The 22,041-nt window shown below is 26.8% G+C and overlaps 5 protein-coding genes across 5 annotated transcripts; 3 read left to right on the plus strand and 2 right to left on the minus strand.

The window, feature by feature from the left end:
- Positions 1 to 883: 883 nt before the first annotated feature.
- Positions 884 to 1,652, plus strand: Phum_PHUM467560 (RWD domain-containing protein 4A, putative; the record flags this gene model as incomplete). The annotated part of the gene is made up of 3 exons (XM_002430184.1): positions 884 to 1,098; positions 1,180 to 1,379; positions 1,486 to 1,652. The coding sequence occupies 3 exons, from the start codon at positions 884 to 886 to the stop codon at positions 1,650 to 1,652; spliced, it is 582 nt and encodes a 193-aa protein (XP_002430229.1).
- Positions 1,653 to 2,050: 398 nt separating this feature from the next.
- Positions 2,051 to 3,870, minus strand: Phum_PHUM467570 (uncharacterized protein; the record flags this gene model as incomplete). The annotated part of the gene is made up of 4 exons (XM_002430185.1): positions 2,051 to 2,500; positions 2,586 to 3,048; positions 3,126 to 3,434; positions 3,509 to 3,870. The coding sequence occupies 4 exons, from the start codon at positions 3,868 to 3,870 to the stop codon at positions 2,051 to 2,053; spliced, it is 1,584 nt and encodes a 527-aa protein (XP_002430230.1).
- A 478-nt stretch (positions 3,871 to 4,348) lies between these two features.
- On the plus strand, positions 4,349 to 7,130 carry Phum_PHUM467580 (DNA repair protein xp-C / rad4, putative; the record flags this gene model as incomplete). Its single annotated transcript, XM_002430186.1, has 6 exons — positions 4,349 to 5,797; positions 5,881 to 6,122; positions 6,193 to 6,418; positions 6,492 to 6,660; positions 6,725 to 6,879; positions 6,960 to 7,130. The coding sequence occupies 6 exons, from the start codon at positions 4,349 to 4,351 to the stop codon at positions 7,128 to 7,130; spliced, it is 2,412 nt and encodes an 803-aa protein (XP_002430231.1).
- Positions 7,131 to 8,837: 1,707 nt separating this feature from the next.
- On the minus strand, positions 8,838 to 13,873 carry Phum_PHUM467590 (muscle lim protein, putative; the record flags this gene model as incomplete). Its single annotated transcript, XM_002430187.1, has 11 exons — positions 8,838 to 9,008; positions 9,092 to 9,197; positions 9,279 to 9,466; positions 9,547 to 9,679; positions 9,754 to 9,929; positions 10,018 to 10,135; positions 10,215 to 10,299; positions 10,365 to 10,461; positions 10,852 to 10,978; positions 13,508 to 13,670; positions 13,759 to 13,873. The coding sequence occupies 11 exons, from the start codon at positions 13,871 to 13,873 to the stop codon at positions 8,838 to 8,840; spliced, it is 1,479 nt and encodes a 492-aa protein (XP_002430232.1).
- Positions 13,874 to 20,643: 6,770 nt separating this feature from the next.
- Positions 20,644 to 21,375, plus strand: Phum_PHUM467600 (Muscle-specific protein, putative; the record flags this gene model as incomplete). Its single annotated transcript, XM_002430188.1, has 3 exons — positions 20,644 to 20,673; positions 20,768 to 21,100; positions 21,184 to 21,375. The coding sequence occupies 3 exons, from the start codon at positions 20,644 to 20,646 to the stop codon at positions 21,373 to 21,375; spliced, it is 555 nt and encodes a 184-aa protein (XP_002430233.1).
- Positions 21,376 to 22,041: the final 666 nt, after the last annotated feature.

Consider the following 22,041-nt stretch of genomic DNA (forward strand, 5'->3'; position numbering starts at 1 on the left):
GAAACTCAAAACTGAACAATAAAATGACGATGTTAAAACAAGCTGGTTTATGCAGTACTGCACACAACACTGATTAAAAATAATAAGGAAGTGGTTGGCTGAACATGAAGATAAAACTCGTATGTTTTCATATATTTAGGATATACACACACACACACGCACACATACATACCACAGTAAGTTTATATTTATATATACGAATATATATTGAAAAATATGATTATTGATTTAATTTATAATCGAATTAATACTTGTCAAAAATGTGAACGTAAAGAAAATCGTTTGAATAACAAAATTAAGAATTCATTTTGAATTTTCCACAAATTTTTTTCTGGATTATTATGGGGAATGTTTTATCATGTAATATTTTACAATCCTTTTTTATATAGGGAATAATTTAGAAATTTAACATTTTTCGAATTTGAAACCCCCTCCCCCCGTATTATTAATTAAAACTCACTGAACTAAATAATACGTTTAGAAAATAAAACCTTTTTTTAATGATAACACTTAATAAAAATTTAAGGGAAATTTGAAAAAAACCGTTTTTAAAAATACGCATAACCGATTTCGAATTTTTTAAATATCGCGGAGACCTGTTGCATTTAACCACCGCCTTTTAAAAAAAAAAATGGCGACCGATTCAAAATGGCGTCGATGGAGATAATTTTCGGTTTTTGTTGATTATGTGATTTATATTGTTTTTTTTTTTTATTTTGTTTTAAGTATATTTTTTTTTAATAGTGATATGTTAAAAGTGTAGTTTAGAGTTTTATATTGTTTAATTATATACATAAGGTGAGTTTAATTATTTTAATTTTATACCGATTGATTTTTATTACAAAATTTAAAAAATTCTTTAAAGTTAAATTTTAATTATAGGATGTCTAATTGTGGTCTTCAAGAAGAAGAAAGAGAGGTTTTACTTTCGATATACGATGGTGATGATAAATTTAGAGATATTTCACCCACAATATATCAATATAAATACGGTGAAGAAAATGATTCGAAATCTTTTTTAGTTGAAGTCGTTTGGACTGAAAATTATCCGGATGAAATACCGAAAATAAATATGAACACGTTTTATAATGATCACCTGTAATTTTTTTTTTTGCAAAATATTTTTACTTATTTTTTTTTTAGTTGATTTTTACCTGAAATCATACGACTTATTTTTAGATCATCAGATGTTAAAGAAAAAATTGCCAATGCGCTACTGAAAGAGGCTGAATTATATTTAGGTACTGCAATGACTTATACCTTATTCGAATTTGTTAAAGAAAAAGAAATTGAATTTACAAATGAAATAATTGTTAATAAATGTGTAAATAATGAATCATCATTAAAATTGGGAATTTCAGAGCAAGTAAGACATAATAGTTAATTTTCAATCTTAATTTACTTATTAACAGCTCATCTATTATTATTCTGAATTATATATAATTCATATTTTTATTTTTAAGGAAAATTGCGAAATGAAAAAAGAAACGACAAAAAAAGAACACTTGACAAAAGCTCAAAAGAGGAGACAGTGGGATAGAGTAGGTTCTAAAGGTGAAAAACCTAGAGGTTGGAATTGGGTAGACATAGTTAAACATCTTTCGCAAACAGGTTGTAAACCGGTTAATGAAAATACTATTCAAAGTAATTAGTGTAAGTTATAAGTGAATAAAAAGCACTGAAAAAGAAAAAAAATATATATAATTTTTTATAAGAATATTTTTGTAAATTTATTTTATTTTAGGTTTTATCATGTTTTTTTTTTTGTTAAATAAATGAAATTAAAAATTTTTTTTTGTAATATTTCTTTTCTTTGTGGCATTAATATTATAAAATAAGGTACAGGTTTAAAATATACATAAATATTTTATTATTTAAAAATAAAATTTGTTTTTCGTAATCAAATTGAATAATACAAAACTAAATTAATAAGTTCATGAGGCATTTTATAATTATCAAATTCATAAACAATATTAAAAATTGATTAATTGTCGAATAAATGATGATGAATATATATCCACCTATGATATGATTAAATTTGAAAAATCTGTCACTTTTGATTTTTTCTTTTCAACTTGTCTATATTCATTTCTTTTCTAAAAATGAAAAAAAAAAAAAAAAAAAAAAAAAAAAATAGAATTAAATTTACATTAACGTATTTTTTTTTTTGTTCTGGAAAAACGTGTAAATAATAATAATAATAATTGAATACTTGTAATTTTTTATTTAGTGCTTCGCTTTTATCTGGAACAATATATTTCCAATCGCCTCTCCAATCATCTACATTAATTAAATGTTTATCTATTTTCCATCCTTCTTCTAAACACAAATTGGAAAAAGCAAAAAATTCTTTATCAATTAAATTTTCACAAAAAATATATGCTTTTAATATCAAATTATTTTTTTGACTCGAATATGTTTCATCCTGATTCGAAATATCTTCTAAATGATTTCTCAATCTGTAAATGGGTGAATTTTTTCTGCTTCTTTTTATAATTTGCTATAAAGTATTAAATTTATTAAATTATTATTAATAATTCATTAGGATTAAATTCTATTTTTAAGTTTTTAATTATAAAACTGACCAATTCAAAATTTGAATTAATTATCGAAATAGCTATTCCCATTTTTATAGCATGAAAATATGCTTTGAGTACATCAATATCGGAAAAATGTTTACGAAATGCCACATTTATTATTTTTTTTTTTAATTGTATTATAATAAAATATTTTTTGCTTTGAAATACATTTGCTAATGTTGATAATTGTTGATTTGTCATTTTTTCTGATTTTACAGCTTTGTTCACGCTGACTCCAAATTTGATTTTAAAACCGCACAATTGATAATCAGATGTTCCACATCCTAAGATTACAGGCTCCCTTCTATTGACTTGTTCTATCGTGGGCACACATGATGTAGGGAGATAAGAGAGAAGGGTAAGTCTTAATCTTTCTCCATTAAAAACATTTATTTTCAAGCATCTAACAGCTTTATAATTAAATATTAAATGAAATATCGTTGCCGTACACATCACTATCCAAACTTGACTAAAACATTAAATAAAAATTATACTTATAAATTTTGAACTTTTTACCCGGTGAGAAATAAAAAAAAATATTCTTACTTAGATTCATTTACATTTTTTAATAAAAATATACCAAATATAAATCCCAAAAGATTTGTAAATAATTCTTGGCTGCCATCTTTAGCTGACACATCAGCCGTATTTCCTTTAACGGCTTGATGGGTAATTATTGCAGCTCTTGTCGAACTACCAGCAGTACCAACCAATGCTTTAAAAATAGTAGCAGCACATAACATGTACATTGAATAATCCATAATTATCGGAATACTTAATTCTATAAACATGGCTATGTCATTTAATATATCAGCAAATAATCTCCACTTTTTACAATCCGAGTCTAATTTTGATCTATAATAATTTCACAAAAATAATAATATCTTATCCATCTTTAATGATTATATAATATTTTTTAATTTCTTTACCCTTTCAACCATGCAAACATTATACTCCCAATCATTCCAGTGCCATCTTTAATAATCCATGTAAGTGCAGCTGACATTGGAGTAGCCACATTCGAACCCACCCCAATACCTTTCATTACAGCTCGAACGGTTAATGTACCGCAAATCGAACTGCAAAATGCTTGACAAAAATCCCATATTTGATATTCTAAATAATCTGAACTCACAGAATAAGGATATCCCTTGGGTAAAAATATATCTTTTATTAAAGATTTGATATGTTGAAAACTGCTCCAATAAGTTAGGTTATTAGTATAAATTTCCACTGGGTCTAAATCATCTAAAATTAAATAAGTATCGACTAATTTATTTTGGATAATCATTAATCCCATGTATAATATTAACGGCATTAAAAATCGAGTATTTCATAATAATATTTAAAAAAAAAAAAAAACATTATTTTGTATACCTCCCAACTTTATATACTGTATTTGTTTATTTAAATTATGGCAAAAGTCAGTGAATAAAATTTCATTATCGGGATATTCTTCTTTATTTTTCATACTGATTAAAAAAATAATTGACAATGTAAATTAAACTAATTAATACGAATAATTTCTTTCATTTTACACGCATTATTTTGAAATATGTTACAGATTAAAATAAGTACGTTAATACGGTGTCGGAAGTTAACGTGGGATTAGAAAACATGGCGGTGCTCGTTTAACTTCAACTCAATAATACTTTTCGTTATAATTATAACTAATTAAATACTAAGTTATTTTGCTCTATGTTTGTGACTAAATGCAGTTCTTTATAAAAAAGATGACTAGATGGGATTATTTTTAAAAGATTATCAAAATGTCTCCAAAATTAAGAAAGAGATTGTCACCCAGGGATACTTCTGAATCAATTCAGAATGCTTCTACCGCCAAAAAAAAGAAAAAGCTCGAAGAAAATTCCCCCCGAAAAATTGTTAAAGTTAAAGATACTCACGATAAGTCTCATTCATCATCACCGAAATTTAAAAAAGGAAATGAAGATAAAAATAAAAGAAAAAGTTTGCCAAAAAAAGACGTCAAAGAAAATAAAGAAGAATCAAAAGAAGAAGGTGTCAAGGTAGAAGACACTAGCAATATGAATGTTGCTCAGTTATTGGCTTTAGGTGAAAATTGCAGAATGATGGAGTTTGAAAATTCGACAATGTCATCAGGATCGGAAGACAGTGATTTTGAAGAAGTTAAATGCTCAGAAATCAAACAACCTGATATACCTAAAGAAGGAGTTAACATTACCGTTGAAATGCCTAATTTTAAAAGAAAAAGCAAAGGTTTTGATGCTGAAGCAGTTATAAAAAGAGAAATGAATAGAGTTAAAAAGGGCCTTCAGTTGCTAATGCACAAAGTTCATGTTTTGTGCTGGATAGCTCATGTTAAATTTGTTAATAATGTTTTAAATTCTTCCTCTTTGATGGAATCTTGCATTGTTTTAATTAAATCAAAAAATTTGTATCCTCCCAAGCATGCAGATTTAAGTTACTTAGAAGGTATTTTAAAGTGGTTTCATAAAACATTTAGTATAAATGCAGCACAAAGTGAACCTGTCAGTGATGATAAAAGCAGCCTATTGGAAACTTTAATGTGTCAAATTAAACAAAAAGAAACAAATTCTTTTAAAAACTTTGTATTAATATTTATTATTTTTCTTAGAATCTTAGGGCTTAAAGTAAGAATTGTTATGTCATTTCAAGTGCTTCCAATCAGGCCACCTGCAAGTGATTTATTCGATTGTAAAACTGGTAGGCCGAGTACAGAAAAAAGTAAATCATCTGAGGTTACTGATAAATCTGATAAATCTGATGCAAGTAAATCGGATACGAATAAAACAGTAATGGAAACTGATAAAAAAAATAGCAAGTCAAGTGATTCATCGAAAGTAAAAAATTTAAAAAAAATTGAAAATACAACAAAGACAAATGCTCCAGAAGAAAAAAAAATGAAGAATTCATCTAAAAAATCTCAAAACAATACCACCAGCAAACGTTCGAAAACAGGAAAAAATAAAAAAACGACAGACAGCGAAGAAAAATTTGAAATTTCTTCCGATGATGATGAAAATGTTTTTAAATCGCTTAAAAAAAATAACAAAAAAAAATTAAATAAACCATCAACTTCTTCAAATGAGGAAACTCAAAATGTAAAAAAAAAAGAAGACAACAATGTGTGGGCAGAAGTTTTTGTAGAAGATGAAGAAAAATGGATAAGTGTCGATGTGCCCAGACAAAAAATTCATTGCATAAATGAACTATATGTAAGTTTGTATTCATAAGCCACATGAAATATCAAAATTTTCTGCCAAATGGATTGCTTCACTGAGTAATTTTAATATTTTAGAGTAGAGCAACTCATCCGATCACTTATATTATAGCTTGTAATAACGATTCAACCTTAAAAGATGTTACAAAAAGATATGTACCTCATTGGCATTCTGATACTAGAAAAAAAAGAGTAGATGATGAATGGTGGAATGATACGATGAAACCTTATTTACCTCCTAAAACAGCTCAGGATAAAGAAGAAGATGAAGATATAATGCGTCAACTTCACGATCAACCTTTACCCTGTTCAATTTCAGAGTTAATAAAATTTTAAAACTCGCTTATAATTTATTTGTTAACTCGATAACAAAAATTATTTTCTTTACAGATTTAAAAACCATCCGTTGTATGCATTAAAAAGACATTTGTTAAAATTCGAAGCCATTTATCCTCCGGATGCTCCGACGTTAGGATTCGTACGTGGGGAGGCTGTCTATGCTAGAGAATGCGTTTTTACTTTACACTCGAGAGAAATGTGGTATAAGGAAGCTCGATTGGTTCGTGTAAACGAAGAACCTTATAAAATTGTTAAAGCTCGACCAAAATACGACAAAGTTAGTAGTATTACTTCATTTTCTTTGGATTTATAAAGAAAAAAAATTTTAAACAAATTGTTTATTATTTTAGATGACTGGCGAGATCAAAACAGATTTACCCTTGGAATTATTCGGTCGATGGCAAACAGAAGATTACATTCCTCCGATTGCAGTAGATGGTAAAGTTCCAAGGAACGAATACGGAAATGTTGATTTATTCAAACCGTGCATGTTGCCTATCGGAACCGTTCATCTTCAAAGTACGAAAATTATTTTTAAAAAAATATTTGTTAGGGCTAGCTAAAATTTGGGTGTTTGTTTTAGTTCCGGCACTGAATAAAGTCGCTAGAAAACTTGGAATCGATTGCGTTCCTGCCACCGTAGGATTTGAATATCATTCAGGAGGTTCACATCCCGTTTTTGACGGTTTCGTAGTTTGTAAAGAATTTAAAGATGTTTTACTGGACACTTGGAATAAGGTTAAAACTCGATTTAAAAAAAAAAATTATTTTAAGATGCAAATCCTTAATGTAATTAATGTAATTTTTTTTGTGTGCAGGAAATCGACGAGTCGACGAAAAGAAATATAGAAAAGAGGGAAAAAATTATTTACGGTAATTGGAGACGTTTGATAAGGGGTTTGCTGATAAGAGAAAGATTAAAAATAAAATATTCATTCGGTGAAAATTCAAATGATTTAAATACCACGTGCGAGAACCGTGGAAAATGATTTTAAAAAAATTAAGTACTTTTTTTACTACTACTACTGTAAATCTATTTTTTTTTTTGTATATTCTTATGTCTTCTTTCTTTCTTTTGTATTTTTTTTTTTTTTTGTTACTAATTTGTTCACGTGATTTAAGTGTGTGCCCAAATAATTATTATTATTATTAAATGTTTTTTTTTTTTTTTTTACTTTTTTTATTACAGACGGAGATTTTATCCGATCGTTTTGTAATTATTATCCATTGAAAAGATTTTCATTTCGTACTCAGGTATTTCTTTTTACAATTTTTTTTTTTTTTAAATTACGAATTCCTTACGATAGAAAAAAAAAATGATCCGTGATTGATTGATTGATTGATTGATTGATTGAAGAGTATGTGAAGTAATGTCATGATTTAAATATTAATCGGTTATTTTATTGTTTTTTATACATATATATTTATTTTTCATAAAGTGGTAAAATTAATAATCGTGAAATGACAAATTTATAATTAAATAATAATAATAATAATATTAATTCGTATTAGGGTTATCGATGGGGGTACGAGTTATAGATTCGGTATTATCACACACATAAAACATGTTCTAATACTTGAGTATAATAATATCCTTATACTCGAACGTTAACTCGTATTTTAATAATAATAATAATAATAATAATTTTTATTTATTAGTAGTAGATACATAAATCATCATCATCATCATCATCATCATCATCATCGCCGTCTCACATATATATAATCTCAAAATGATTTTAGTTATTTAAAAAAAAAAAAAATTTTTTTACGTATAAAACGAATATGGTAAATATTATTATTATTATCAAAGTCGGTCCGCTTATCGAATTTTAATACTAAAATAATAATAATAATAATAATATTTTCGTGCATTATTTTCGAATTCGTCTGCACTTTCGAATTAAAAATAAATTAAAGTTAAAAAAAAAAAAAAAAAAAAAATTCGAGCGTTTCGATTATAATAAATAAGCAAGCGATTTTCCATAAGTTAAACATTTAAATTAATAATTAAATCTAATTTTTTTTTTTTTTTTTAAACGAAGAAAAAAACTTATTAATTAATTAACGAGACTTATTAACTATATTATTAATAATAATAATGATAATTATTTAGGGTGAAATCATTTGAATCATACAAATGAGAAAAAAAAAAAAAAGGTTCGTGACAGGTATTTTATATATATTAAACCTTTTACGAATAATTTTTTCGAGTCTTTCATAAGACACGTGGGGGGGGGGGGGAAATACGATGTAATGATGGTAGTAATAATAATAATAATGAAAATCCATTTTCCGTTAGCATTTGTAAATTTAATAATGTTTAGCTTATGTGTGTGTGTGCGTGTGGTGTAAATAAATTTTGAGTATTCGTTGGGCAAACCTCAAAATTTTCTCCATTTTCTCTTGTATTTTCCTTAAATCGTTGAAATCGTTTCGATTCCTTTCGATATATCGAAAAACGGATTTTTACAATGATTAGTTTTTAATTTAAATTTAAATTTCAATTTAAATTTTTTATTCGTTTATTGTATTAGTAGTATAGTCGTCAAGTCGCGTGTGATTACATCGAATTTTTACATTTGAAAATCACATTTTTTTTTTTTTTTTATTCGGGTCGTTACTATTTGACGCTTGCTAAATTTATTATTATTATTATTATTATTATTATTTAATATTCGATTATGGTATAATAATTAAGCCATTGATAAAGTTCCCGCTCCCATACCGAATCCGACTCCCTTCGGTCCGAAATTTCTACCGTAACAACTTCGGCAATAAATTTCACCATCTGGTCCATCGTTTAAATTGGTCGAATCTAATGATTTTCTGCAATCGGCACAAACGAAACACATTCTGTGCCAAACCTTAAAAGGAAAAAAATTTCTTCTATCAATACCTGTACGGGTATTTTAAAGATGGAGTGATAAGAATAAGAAGAAATATTTACCCTGTTTTTACTGATCATTTGTTCGGCTGCATAAACTACAAAACCACATCTTGGACAACAGTTAGGTTGATTACCTCGAAAACCAGTTTTCGGTTTTGATTCTGGACTGTTAAAGGAAAAGGAAAATTTTTGTTTAAAAAGCAAACAAACAAAGAAAATTTTTTTTTTGGGGAGTTTTAATACTCACTAGCAAATGGTTGATTCTCCTTCGGTTGATACTAAAGTGGGTGTGTGACCGTAACCGAATCCTTTTGGTCCATATTTTTTAGCATAGCAAGCCTTACAATAAACTTCACGATCTGGGCCATCACAAGCGAGAACCGAATCTAATGGTCGATGACAATCGGCGCAATTGAAGCATTTTTTATGCCACATCTTTATAATAAAATAATTATTATTATTAATAATAATAATTAAATAAATAATATTTAATAAAAAAAAAAAAAAATACTTACAGTTCCTTTAGCAAGTTGTTGTTCGGCTGCAAATACGGCTCCACCACATCTAGGACAACCCTGACCTTTTGGTGCCGGGATTGAAGTTGTATCAGGATTGTAATATGGTTTCATAGCTTGGATTTCTTCTTCCCTAAACATTAATCAATCGATTCGAAATCCATATTTTATTCAAGTAATGAAAAAGGAAAAGTTTTGGAATCTTACGTTAAACCATCAGTTTGTAAAAATCCAGAACCGCAAGCGAAACCATATCCGTGAGGACCAAATTTTTTACCGTAACATGTTTTGCAATAAACATCCCTGTCGGGTCCATCGCATGCAATGATCGAATCCAATGTTTTTGAACAATCTCTACATTTGAAGCATTTATTATGCCATTCCTGAGGGGGGGGGGGAAACAAACAAAAATTTTAAAACATTCAAAACAACATCCAAAATAATTAAAAGAAGAAGAAGAAAAAATCTTACTCGTCCTTTTGCTAAAACTTGTTCGGCAGCATATACGACACCACCGCATCTTGGGCAACCTTTACCTGGTGGTGCCTTAATTACAGCCGTATCGATAACAGTCGTACGAGGGGCGTAACTAAAAAACAACCATTTTTTTTTTTTTTTATATATAGGAATTTAACTTTCGTGGAAATTTTTCTAAATTAAATATTTACCCGTTCATGTAATCGTCGCTTTGAAGAGCACCTCCTCCTTGTCCGTAGCCATATCCTTTCGGACCGAATCTTTTACCGTAGCAAGCTGTACAATATATTATTATTATTATTATTGTGGTTTTGTATGGAAAAAAAGAAGAATTTTATTACCTTTGCAGTAGATATCCTTATCGGGTCCTTCGCAACAATTGGTGGAATCGAGTCGTTTCGAACATGACCCGCATTTAAAACATTCCGCGTGCCAACTCTAAAAAAAAAAAATTTTTTTAAGCACTAATTAATTACTTTTTTTTTTTATGTAATTTTAAATATTTCACTGCTTGTGTGTGCGTGTGTGCGTGTGTGCGTGTGTGTATTTTGGCATCGTGTAATTTTTGAAATAAATCCAATTTTTTTTTTTTTTTTTAAACAAATGCAATGTGTAAAAAATAAACTAAAGAAATTTTTTTTTTTTTTTTTTTTTTTTTTTAGGAGGAGGAGGAGGACGACGACGACGGAATCGACGCCAAATTTTTTTTTTTTTTATTCCCGTGGGATCATCAAAAAATCCCACCTGAGACAACACGTCAATATATCGAAAGGTAACAGAAAAAAAATTTTTATTTATTAATTTAATGACGTCACACATAACACTCACCCTTCCACGAGCTAATTTTTGCTCGGCCATATAAACATATCCTCCACATCTGGGACAACCTTCTCCTTCAGGAGCTCTTGCAATTGCTCTCGGTTCCATCATGGCGCTTGCACTTCTACGTCCATCCCTAATCAAAATCCAGAAAATTATTTAAACAAAATATAAACAATTTTAAATATTAAATCAACCAAACAACCAACAAAATTTTATTATTTAAAAAACAAAAGAGAGAGAGAGAGAGATAGGTTATTATTTAAAACGTTAATTTAATAAAAAAAGAAAGCAAATAAATAAATAAATAAAAAGTCATTAGGTTAGTCAAGTTATTTATTAAACAAAAAAATAAATAAATAAAAAATTATTAATAACTATAAATAAATGAAAACAAACGAAATTAGTTTCAAATTTTTATAAGTAATGGGAGAAGGTGTAGTCTTTATACATAAAATTTACAAAAATTTTTTTTTATAAAATAATAATAATAATTAAAAAACGGTTACATAAATTATTTATTTATTTATTTATTTATTAATATTATATTAAATAAATAAATTTTTATTATTATAATAAATAAAAATATTAATAAAAAAAAACAAAATGTTCGCGTCGCGTTTTTATTTATATTTCGAGGGTTTTTTCCTTATCCCATCACTTGATTAACGTGATTTAATTAATTATAAAATCTTCATTCGTGATTATTATTAATATTATTATTATTATTAAATTTGTCATCATGACTGAAGATTTTATGGAAAAAAAAAGTGCAGAAAGCTTTCATGCTTATCAAGTTAGAGGAAGCAGAAAGAGAAAAAATAGGAAGCTTAATTTTTGGCAATATAATATCACTATTACAACTACTACTATTACTAAGTGCTACTAGCTTTGCTTTTAAATAATTTTTTTTATATCGAATAAAAATATTTCTCACCCTTTTTTCAATCATCCTTTTTTAATCACCTTTTTTAACATCCTAATTCGTATTATTATTATTATTATTATTATTTTCGACGAACGCGATACGATCGATAATTAATTTTTTTTTATTGGAAATAAATTTTCGTTTAAAAATCTTGATTGATTTCAATTTTTTTTTTTTTTATTAAGAATTAGCAGAAGAAAAATAAAATAAAATAAATAATTATTATTATTATTTTGATGAATACAAAGAGCAAAATTTCATTTATTTATTTAAATAATTAATAAATCTACATAATATATTTTTTTAAAAAAAATTAATAAATAAATGATAAAAGCAAAAAATAAAATAGCTTACAAAAATTTTCATTATTATTATTATTTTGGTTTTTTTTTCTTATTAAAATTTTTACCAAATCGAAATATAAATAAATATTTTTTTAAAAATTAATAATAATGATCATGATAATAATGATAATAAATAACGCGATTTTGCCTTATTGACGTTCAGGTACCGAGTAGGCCATTTATTATATTTGATAAAAAATTTTATTATTTATTTAATTAATTAATTAAAAAATAAAAATTTTTTAAATTTATTTTTTTTTTTTTTAGAAAGAAAGAATTATTATTATTATTATTATTATTATTATTATTACTTTTAAATAAAATAAAATAAAATAAAAAATAAAAACCAAAAAGCAAAACAAGAAAAAGTTTTTATTACGGTAATAATAGAAAACTAAGCATGTAGTAGAAGAAAGTTTTTCAATTATTATTATTATTATTATTATTATTATTATTATTTTTCGAAATATTTTTAAGGGTGTAAAATCTACGTTTTAGTTAAAGAAATAAATCCCAAAAAAAAAAAAAAAAATGAACTAAATGAAATAATAATAATAATAAATAAATAAATAATAAAAAAGGTTCAATCTAAACCTAACAACAACAACAACATGCCTACAATAAAACTTTTTCTTATTTTGTTTAAAGTTTTTTTGTTTGTTTGTTTGTTTTGTTTGTATCGAAAAAATTTTTGTTTGTTTGTTTGGATAAAATAAGCGATGAGGTTATTTATTTATATATATATATACTAATCAGGATGTGATTTTGGTTTGGTGTCTAGTAGCCAGCAGCGGCGTTCGGTTGTGCGGCGTCTGGTACGTCATGGCAGCTGTGAGGTCCATAAATTTATTGACTGTTGGATAAAGAAAAAGGGGCCATGCAGTATACATGTTTTTTGCATATATATATAAACTATAACTACGACTACTACCACCACTACTACCAACATTACCACCACTTGCAACTTTCGAAGCACATCAAGCAAGTGCGAATTGGGAAAAGGTCTTTTTGGAATTCATTCTTATCGGTAAGAATTATTATTATTATTTATTATTATTAATATAGTGTCACTATTATTATTATTATTATTACGGTTTATAAAAATTAGTTTTTATATAGGAAACTACCCTCAAGACTAACGATAAATCGATTATAATAATTTTAAAAAAATAAGTATAAAAGATAACACCTCCTCTATTTTGGAAGGGGGGGGTGAGTTACTACAACAAAATTTATGTTAAATTCTTTTTACAAAAAAAAAAAAAAAAGTGAACCATTTTGATATCATTTCAAAAAAAAAAAAAATCGCGCGTTTTTGTTTATAATTTAAAACCGGTATGGTTCACGTAATTTTTAACGTGTTAGTATTATAAATAAGGGTTGAAAAACTTACGATTCGCCTTTGAATTGTTCACCGGTATCCATACTCAAACAACCGGCACCACCACCGAAACCGTAACCCTTAGGACCATATTTTCTAGCGTGACAAACTTTGCAAAATAATTCACCCTCGTGTTCGGCACAATTTGTCGAATCCAATAATTTGTTGCACATTCCTTTAACATAACAAAACCCATTAATAATAAAAAATTTAAATAATCGATAATTATTGATTGATTGATTGATTGATTGATTTATACTTACCGCATTTGAAACACATTTTGTGCCATTTTAATCCTCCTGCAACTCTTTCTTCTGCCGCGTATACGGATTTACCGCATTTGGGACATTTTGGATGATCTACCGGTTTGAAAGGCATTTTGTCAAAGTCTATTTACTGAAACAACAATAATAATAATTATTATTATTATTATTATTATTATTACTATTATTATTATTTATGTGTCGTAAACACAAAAGAAATACGAGATGAAAGAAAGACGACATGCCGGAAATTTTTTTTTGTAATAAATTCAACAGTTTATAAAATGGTTTTTGGCAATTTTTAACACATGCGCAAAATGGTGCCATTATAATTTCCAATCCAAATTTGGTGGACGGTTCAAATAATATTCGATTACACACACACACACACATATGTAAGAATTTGTTTTCAGATCGATAGTAATAATAATAATAATAATAATAACCGTTTTTTTTCTTATTATAAACAAATAATAATATTTCTTATCAATACGTTATCAATTTTCCATAACTCGGATTTAATGAAAAAAAAAAAAAAAAAACTTATCGTGTGTATTGTGCGCACATATTAAACAAAACCTGTGTTATTAGCCTTTCACTTATTTATTTTTCAATTAATAATAATGATGATGATGATAATAATAATAATGTAATAAAGCGTTAAGCGTTAGATTATATTACAGCCATTTTGTTTTAAAAAAATTAAAAAAAAAAAAAAAAAAAAAAAAAAAATTCACTTAAAAATTGAAAAAAAAAATTTCCCGCACTTTAATTAATTTATTTGTAAAAATTGCACAAAATTTAATTTAAATTTTAAAAAAAATGAACACAATTAATTATAATAATAATAATTTACCTTAAATTTTTAAAATTCGTTTAAATATTATTAATTTAAATTTTTTTTTGTTTTGTTTTTTTGTAGTTCGATGGCTTTCGGAATGCGAGAGGAGAATAAAATCGTTCGAACCGATTTCACGAGATATTATAATTCGAATATGATGTGAAGAAAAAAAAAAAAAAAATTTTTTTTTTTTCACAAGATTTTGTGACCAAGTTTGAACACATAAGCTCAAGTCGTAGAGATTTAAAAAAAAAAAAAAAAAATGGTGGAAAAATGGAGGGAGAAAAAGGTAGGATAAGTCATAGATTCATGATTTTTTTTTTTTTTTTTTTTTGTATTTTAAAGTTTTACAATTGATTCTGTTTCGCTTTGCAACGTTTTAAATTTTTTTTTTTTTTTTTTTATTTTGACTTTTCCAAAGGAAACTTCATCAGTTTATGATGAAAATTGAATTTTTTTTTTTTTTTTTTTTTGTGATCTTTGGTTGGAGGAGAAATTGTTTTGTTGAATCACGTTTCTAATTTTCTCTTTTCTTCCTCTTACACATCCGCACACGTACACGCGCACACACACACACACTCACATAGAAAAACAAGGCGTTATTTTTTGGCTTTCGATCATTTTATCATTTGTAATATTAGATTTAAAATGAGATTGAGAAGTTATTAAAATAATAATAATAATAATCGAATGTAATATATTCGGAAACGATATGAAAATGTAAACCGTTACAAAACCGGATATGGTTGTATGCATAAATTTTTTCGATTTAAGTCCAACTACTACCGGGTATTTTTCTTAAAAATTTTTTTTTTCTGGGGGAGGAGGAGGAGGAGGAGGGGGGGAAGGGCGCCATTTTTTTTTAATTATTAAAAATACGTTATTTTACTATCGTCGCGATTGCCAAATTTCGTCACGGTAAAAGAAAGAAACCATTTTTTTTAATTTTTTTTTTATTAATAAATTAATTAATCGAAGCCGGTGTAGGTGAAATTTTCTTTTTTTTTTTTTTTTTAATTAAAACCCATGCATAATTTACAGGAAAAAAAAAAAAAAGAAAAATTTACGATGAAAGAAATTTGATTCTTTATTCTCTCTCTTTCTCTCCCTCTCTCTCTCTCTCTCTCTCTCTCACACACACACACACACACACACACACATACGTTAAACTCGTAAGTAAAAAAAAAATGAAAAAACGTAAAGTAGGGGAAGTTGGCGCGAACGTTTCTCTCTCTCTCTCTCTCATCTTTAATTTCTCAAAAAAAGAAAATTTCCCTTCGTGAAAATTAATTTTAAAAAGATTATATTTTCCCATTGTTAGATTATGGTTAGGACTCGTCATTTAAATTTTTCATTCGTTTATTTAAAAAAAAGCACACATTCTGATCCCACGTCACTTACGTTAATAATATTTCCCCTATTGTGTATATTAATCAACTGTTTACTTTCTTATTTTTAAATAATAATAAATTATATACCTGAGATTTGATTACGTTAATCCAATTGATAAAAGTTATCAACACCGGGGATAATAATATTTATTTAAAAAAAAAAAAAAAACTTAATCCGGGGATTATGTTTAGTTAATCCGAAGATTTGTATAAACGATTTTAAAATGAATTTAAAAAAAAAAAAAAAAAAAAAAAAAAAGAAAAATCAAAGAAAGCCATTTTTTCTGTTTCGAAAACGATTTAAATAAAAAAAATTTAAACGTGATTATAACGCGTTTGTCGTGTTGTTGTTGTTGTTGTTGCGTTCGAACAACAAACAAATAATAATAATAATAATAATTGTAAATGCAACGAATATTTTTTGGGACAAAAAAAATTTTTAAAGATGTTGATGATTTTTATTTTTTTTCTGATTTTGTCGTATCGATCTATCGATTTATCGATTCATCGATCGATCGATCGATTTATTTTCGATTATCGTTTGTTCGACATCGAAAAAAAAATAGAAAAAATTATTTTTAAAATCTACGACAATAGAAAAAATGTTTGAAATGAGTCAACATTCTAAATTTACACGCGTATATAATCACCCTTCGTTTGTTTGTTTGTTTGTTTCTTTCCTTTTTTTTCTTTCCTTTTTTCCTTTTTTAAAAACTTTTTCTTTTAATTTTTTTTATTTATTAATCATGGGACTAAATATAAATTCGACCAACGCAAATTTTTTAAATAGAGAGATTTATTAAATCGAAAATAAACGACGAAATTTTCAAAAAAAAAAAAAAAAAAATTTACGAATATTTTCGAGAGGATTGATTGATATATAACAACACGTTTTTCCTCCGTTTTTTACCTTCGATTTAATTAATTTTATTATTATTATTATAACATTATTGTAATTTTCCTTCGTACTAAAAATAATTGGCATTGGCCTCACGAAAATTATTATCCTTTAAAAACAACAACAACAACAACAGCACATGGCATCGGTAATTTATTTGTTTATATAAAAAAAAAAAAAAAAAAAAATATTTACAAGTTATCAATATAAATTTTATTTTACTATTTTAATTAAAATCGTTTACGTGAAAAAAAAAAACGTAAAATATCGTCTGCTATAAATAAATAAATAAATAAACAATAAACTATAAAATTTATGTATGATAATTTTCCCGTAAGATAAGTAGTATTGGGTTAGTAAAAAAGTAATCACGAAAATTATGTAAAATTATTTTTATCTATTAATATTATGTTCATTAGTATCAATAACCTTTTGCCGCCATTTTTCGGGTAGTATCATTTTTACCCTTTTTCATAAAACTCTTTATTTTTGGGAGCAGTTATCACCTCATTGTCGTTTAGGAATTTTTGTCCGTTAAAAAAATTTTTTAGTGATCGGAAAAAATGATAATTATTTGGAGCTAGATCGGGACTATATGGAGGGTGCAGCAAAACATTCCAGCCTAGCTCCAGTAGTTTTTGTTCAGTGGCTAAAGATGGGGAGGGCCTGGCATCATGGTGGTGAAAGACAATTAATTCCTTTGCTATTGGCTAGCTCCGATCGTTTTTCTTGGATGGTATTATTTAAATTAGTCAATTGTCGAATGTAAACCTCTGGACTTAAGGTTTGATTTCGTGACAGCAGCTCAAAGTAGACTATGTCTTTGTAATCCCACCAAAATGATAACTACCTTTTTTTGGTAAATGTCAGGCTTAGAAGTTGTTAGTGCCTGTTTCCCTTGCCTAAACCAGGATCTTTTCCTCAAAATGTTTTCTTAAACAACCCACTTTTCATCTCCTGTGCTTCTTTTGGTACCCAAGACGCCGCAGACGGTTTTCGACGTACGTATGTGACACATCTAGGTTCTTTGCAGTCTCCCTTGTCGAACTATGCCGATCATTAACAATTATGGCCTTTATTTGGTCATCATCGACCTCTACTGGACACCTAGAGCACTCCTCTTTTCTTAAGACTTCTTCATCACCCTACACATCCCACAACTCTTTATTGGCTTGTGAAGCATGGACACCCTTTCAAAGGTTAAAAAAGGAAAAGGAAAACTCCAAAACATGGACAACTATCTGTTGGTAAAATCCGTATTTACTTATTTGCCAACCCAATAAATCAAAACGCATACTCTCAACACGGGAAAAAATTTCGAATTTTAAAAATAAAATATTATTATTATCATTAATTAAATTTAGTCATAGTATTATTATTATTATTATTAATAACGAGACCGTGGATAAAAATAGTAATAGTAATAATAATAATTAGTATTTGTTTTAAATTTACGTAATGACTAAATTTTAAGGATTATCGTTAATAATAAGATGATTCACATTATCAGTCACTTACTTAATTTTTAGATTCTGTGTGTGTGTGCGTGTGCGTGTGTGTGCGTTTGACGATTATGAAACATTTTTTTTTTTTTGGCGGGGAATTATTTTTGGATTAAATACGTGGGATGTAAAAGAAGGATTTCACAAGAGAAAACTAAAAAAAAAAAAAAAAAAGAAAGAAAGAAAGAAAGAGAAAGAGAGAGAAAGAGAAAGAAAGGGCAATAAATTTTAAATTTACTAAAAAAAAAAATTCAAATTTAAATTTAAATTCGTCTCCCAATTTTTTTTCGATTATTTAATAATTTTTATTATCATTATTATTATTATTATCTTTCATCTTATACGTCTTTCAATTAATTATTAAACAAATAATAATAATAATAATTGTTTTTTTGTTGTTTTATCTGTTGACCTATTAATGACAGACATCAACCGAAAAAAATTTATTTTAATATTTATTATTATTATTAATATTAATATTATTATTATTCGCGTCGTTAATTTTAGGAGAGTAGACAGTTGAGGACGGTAGACATTATTATTATTATTATTATTATTATTATTATTTATAAAAAAAAAAATTTTATTTATCGTTTTAAATAATTTTTTTTTTGAAACATTTCCGCGTGTATCTTATAATAGGTTTTGTTTAATAAAAAAAAACCCACAAGAGCGTAACGAGGTGAAAAAATAATTTTCCGTCATTTTCCGTCGTAAAATGTTTTTCGCGTGGGTTTTATATAAAAATTAAAAAGAAAATTTTTTTTTTTACGCAAAAAAGCCTCGACCTCGTACGCGAAAAAAGGGTTTGATCCTATTTTTGAAATTAACCAGTTTAGGTTATGTAAGAAGAAAACGTTTATAATATCACGTTGATTAACGATCGATCGTTTTTCCTTTTTTTTGGGGAGGGGGGAGCACGTAAAGGGGGGGGGGGTAAATTCGTCGATTAAAAAATTAAAATTTATAAAATAATTTTATTTAAAAAACTAACTTACGCCATCTGTAAGGAGTTGAATTAAATTTAAAAAAAAAAAGGAGGAAAAGTTAAAATGGAAACGCGGGTGACCTCTTTTGTTTTCCCACTTGAACGACATCAATTTTCGTTTCTTATCAAAATTGTTATCACGAATTAATAATAATAAATTTTTATTAAATTCTGGAACGATTGGAATAAAATTATCCAGGAATTAAATCAATTTTTATCCCCCCCCCCAATAAAAAAAAAATTAAAAATTTTTGTTAAGCATTTAATAATCGGTTGAAAATCGAATCGAACGCCTTTTCCGAACGGTTTTTTTTATTTATTTATTAAAACATCATCCCCAAACAATTATTATTATTATTATTTATTCACTTAATAACGATTAAAAAATTTAAAATAAATAGAAAAATGGGGGAAAAGGGAAAATTTCGAATAAAATTTTCAACTCATGATTATAATTTTATTTTTAAAATATGTATATAAATGTAAATATAGAAAAACGTAATAGAATACCGTTCTAGAAAAAAACGTTCGACGTATTATTATTATTATTATTATTATTATTATTAAACATTTATAACAAAAAAATAAAATAAAATAAAATTCGAAAACGAAATCATTTTTTTTACGTTTAAACGGAAACGTACGTACGATCACGACATTTTCTTTTCATCTTTTCATCTTCCTATTTATTCACGCCTTTATAAAATTTTTATTATCATCATTATTATTATCGATAAATTTATATATTAAAAAAAATTGGACGGCATTAACAACGACGACAACAACAATAACAACAACAACCGATGAAATTTTTTTTTAAGGTTTTTTTTAAAAAAAAATTGGAAAATTTGTCGAGGTTGTTTTTTTTTTGTAAAATTGTCGAAGGTTGTCTAAGTTTAAAATTTTTTTTTTTTTCCAAAAATCCTTGCTCGTTATTATTATTATTATTATTATTATTATCTTATTATTAAAATGCGAACATTTTCGGATGTGTTGTAAACAAACACACATTGTAGGCGATTTAAAAAAAAAAAAAAAAATGACGAAAATTACAAAAATAACTTTATCCGAGGAATTTTTTTTCTTTTGCGTGGAGGAGGGGGGATGGGAGGGGGCAAAAGGGGGGGGGATTTTTTTCCTTCTTCTTCTTCTTATAAGTTTGAATCTCAATCAAATTTGTTTTAGTCGATCTTAATATTTAGACCGTGAAGTTAGTTTAGCAGAAGATTTAAGTAAATTTCTTATAAACACAAACACATTTAAAAATGTCTTTGGAAAGAGCAGTACGAGCAAAAGTATGTCTTTTTTTTTTTTTTTTTTAAACGGTTTTCAGTTTTTTATTTTGGGGAGGGGGTAATTATAAAAATGTTTTTTTTAAAATTTTTCCAGATCGCAAGCAAAAGAAATCCGGAACAAGATAGGGAAGCACAAGAATGGATTGAACAAGTACTCGGTGAAAAATTTCCTCCCGGCGTCCTATACGAAGATCACATCAAAGACGGACAGGTTTTGTGTAAATTGATTAACAAATTACAACCTGGTAGCGTACCTAAAATCAATTCGACCGGCGGACAATTCAAAATGATGGAAAATATAAACAATTTTCAAAAAGCCATCAAAGCCTACGGCGTACCCGATCTTGACGTATTCCAAACCGTGGATTTGTGGGAGAAAAAAGACATCGCACAAGTCACTTGTACTCTTTTTGCACTTGGCAGAGCCGTGAGTATCTAAATCCCAACCCCTCCAACTCCCATCCCCCTCCCTCCGGCGAAAATTGAAAAAAATTTTTCTTTTTTGTACAGACGTACAAACATCCGGAATGGTCCGGACCTTACTTGGGACCCAAACCCTCGGAAGAAAATAAAAGAGAATTTACCGAAGAACAACTCAGAGCTGGAGAAACAATCATCGGACTCCAGGCTGGACAAAATAAGGGAGCAACACAAGCCGGACAAAATATCGGTGCCGGAAGAAAAATCCTTCTCGGAAAGTAAATTCTACTACCACGTTCACCCACGCACCAACGCACTTATATATATATATATATGATAATATGTAAGAAAACGAGACTGATATGACAAAAGTTTTTTTTTTTTTCTTTTTTTTTTTTTGTTCTTAGTATTCTTGTATATGTTTTTCTTTTCTACGATTCTATTGCCACGACGTTTTTTTTTTTTTTTTAATTTTCTTTGAAAAACAAAAAAAAATCTCCACAAGGTTAAATTTGTAATTTTTATTTTATAACAAAAAAAATTATAATGATAATAATTGCAAAAGTAAATAAATAAATAAATCTATTAATTTTTTTTTATTTATTTATGTATGAGATAATAATGATGATTATTATTATTATTATTATTACTTTTTTTCTGTAAAAAAAATAAAACTGTGAGTGTTTTGTTTATGTTTTTCAAAATATTTCAAAAAAATCTGTTATTTTTTTTTCTTTAGTAATAAATTATTATTATTATTTTTATTTTTTATTTAAATAAATTAATTCGACGCGTTTTATTTTATAAAATTGCCATTTTTATTTATTCGTATATTTTCTACTTTTTTTTTTTTGGGGAGATTCCAAAAAAAGTTTTTCCAAACAAAACAAACAACAAACATATTTTTTTCTCAAACATAACGTTCGTTCGTTTTTTTTTTTTTTTTTT

This window comes from Pediculus humanus, genomic scaffold, assembly GCF_000006295.1.
Source record: "Pediculus humanus corporis 1103172108250 genomic scaffold, whole genome shotgun sequence".
In the NCBI taxonomy this organism is placed as follows: Eukaryota; Metazoa; Arthropoda; class Insecta; order Psocodea; family Pediculidae; genus Pediculus; species Pediculus humanus.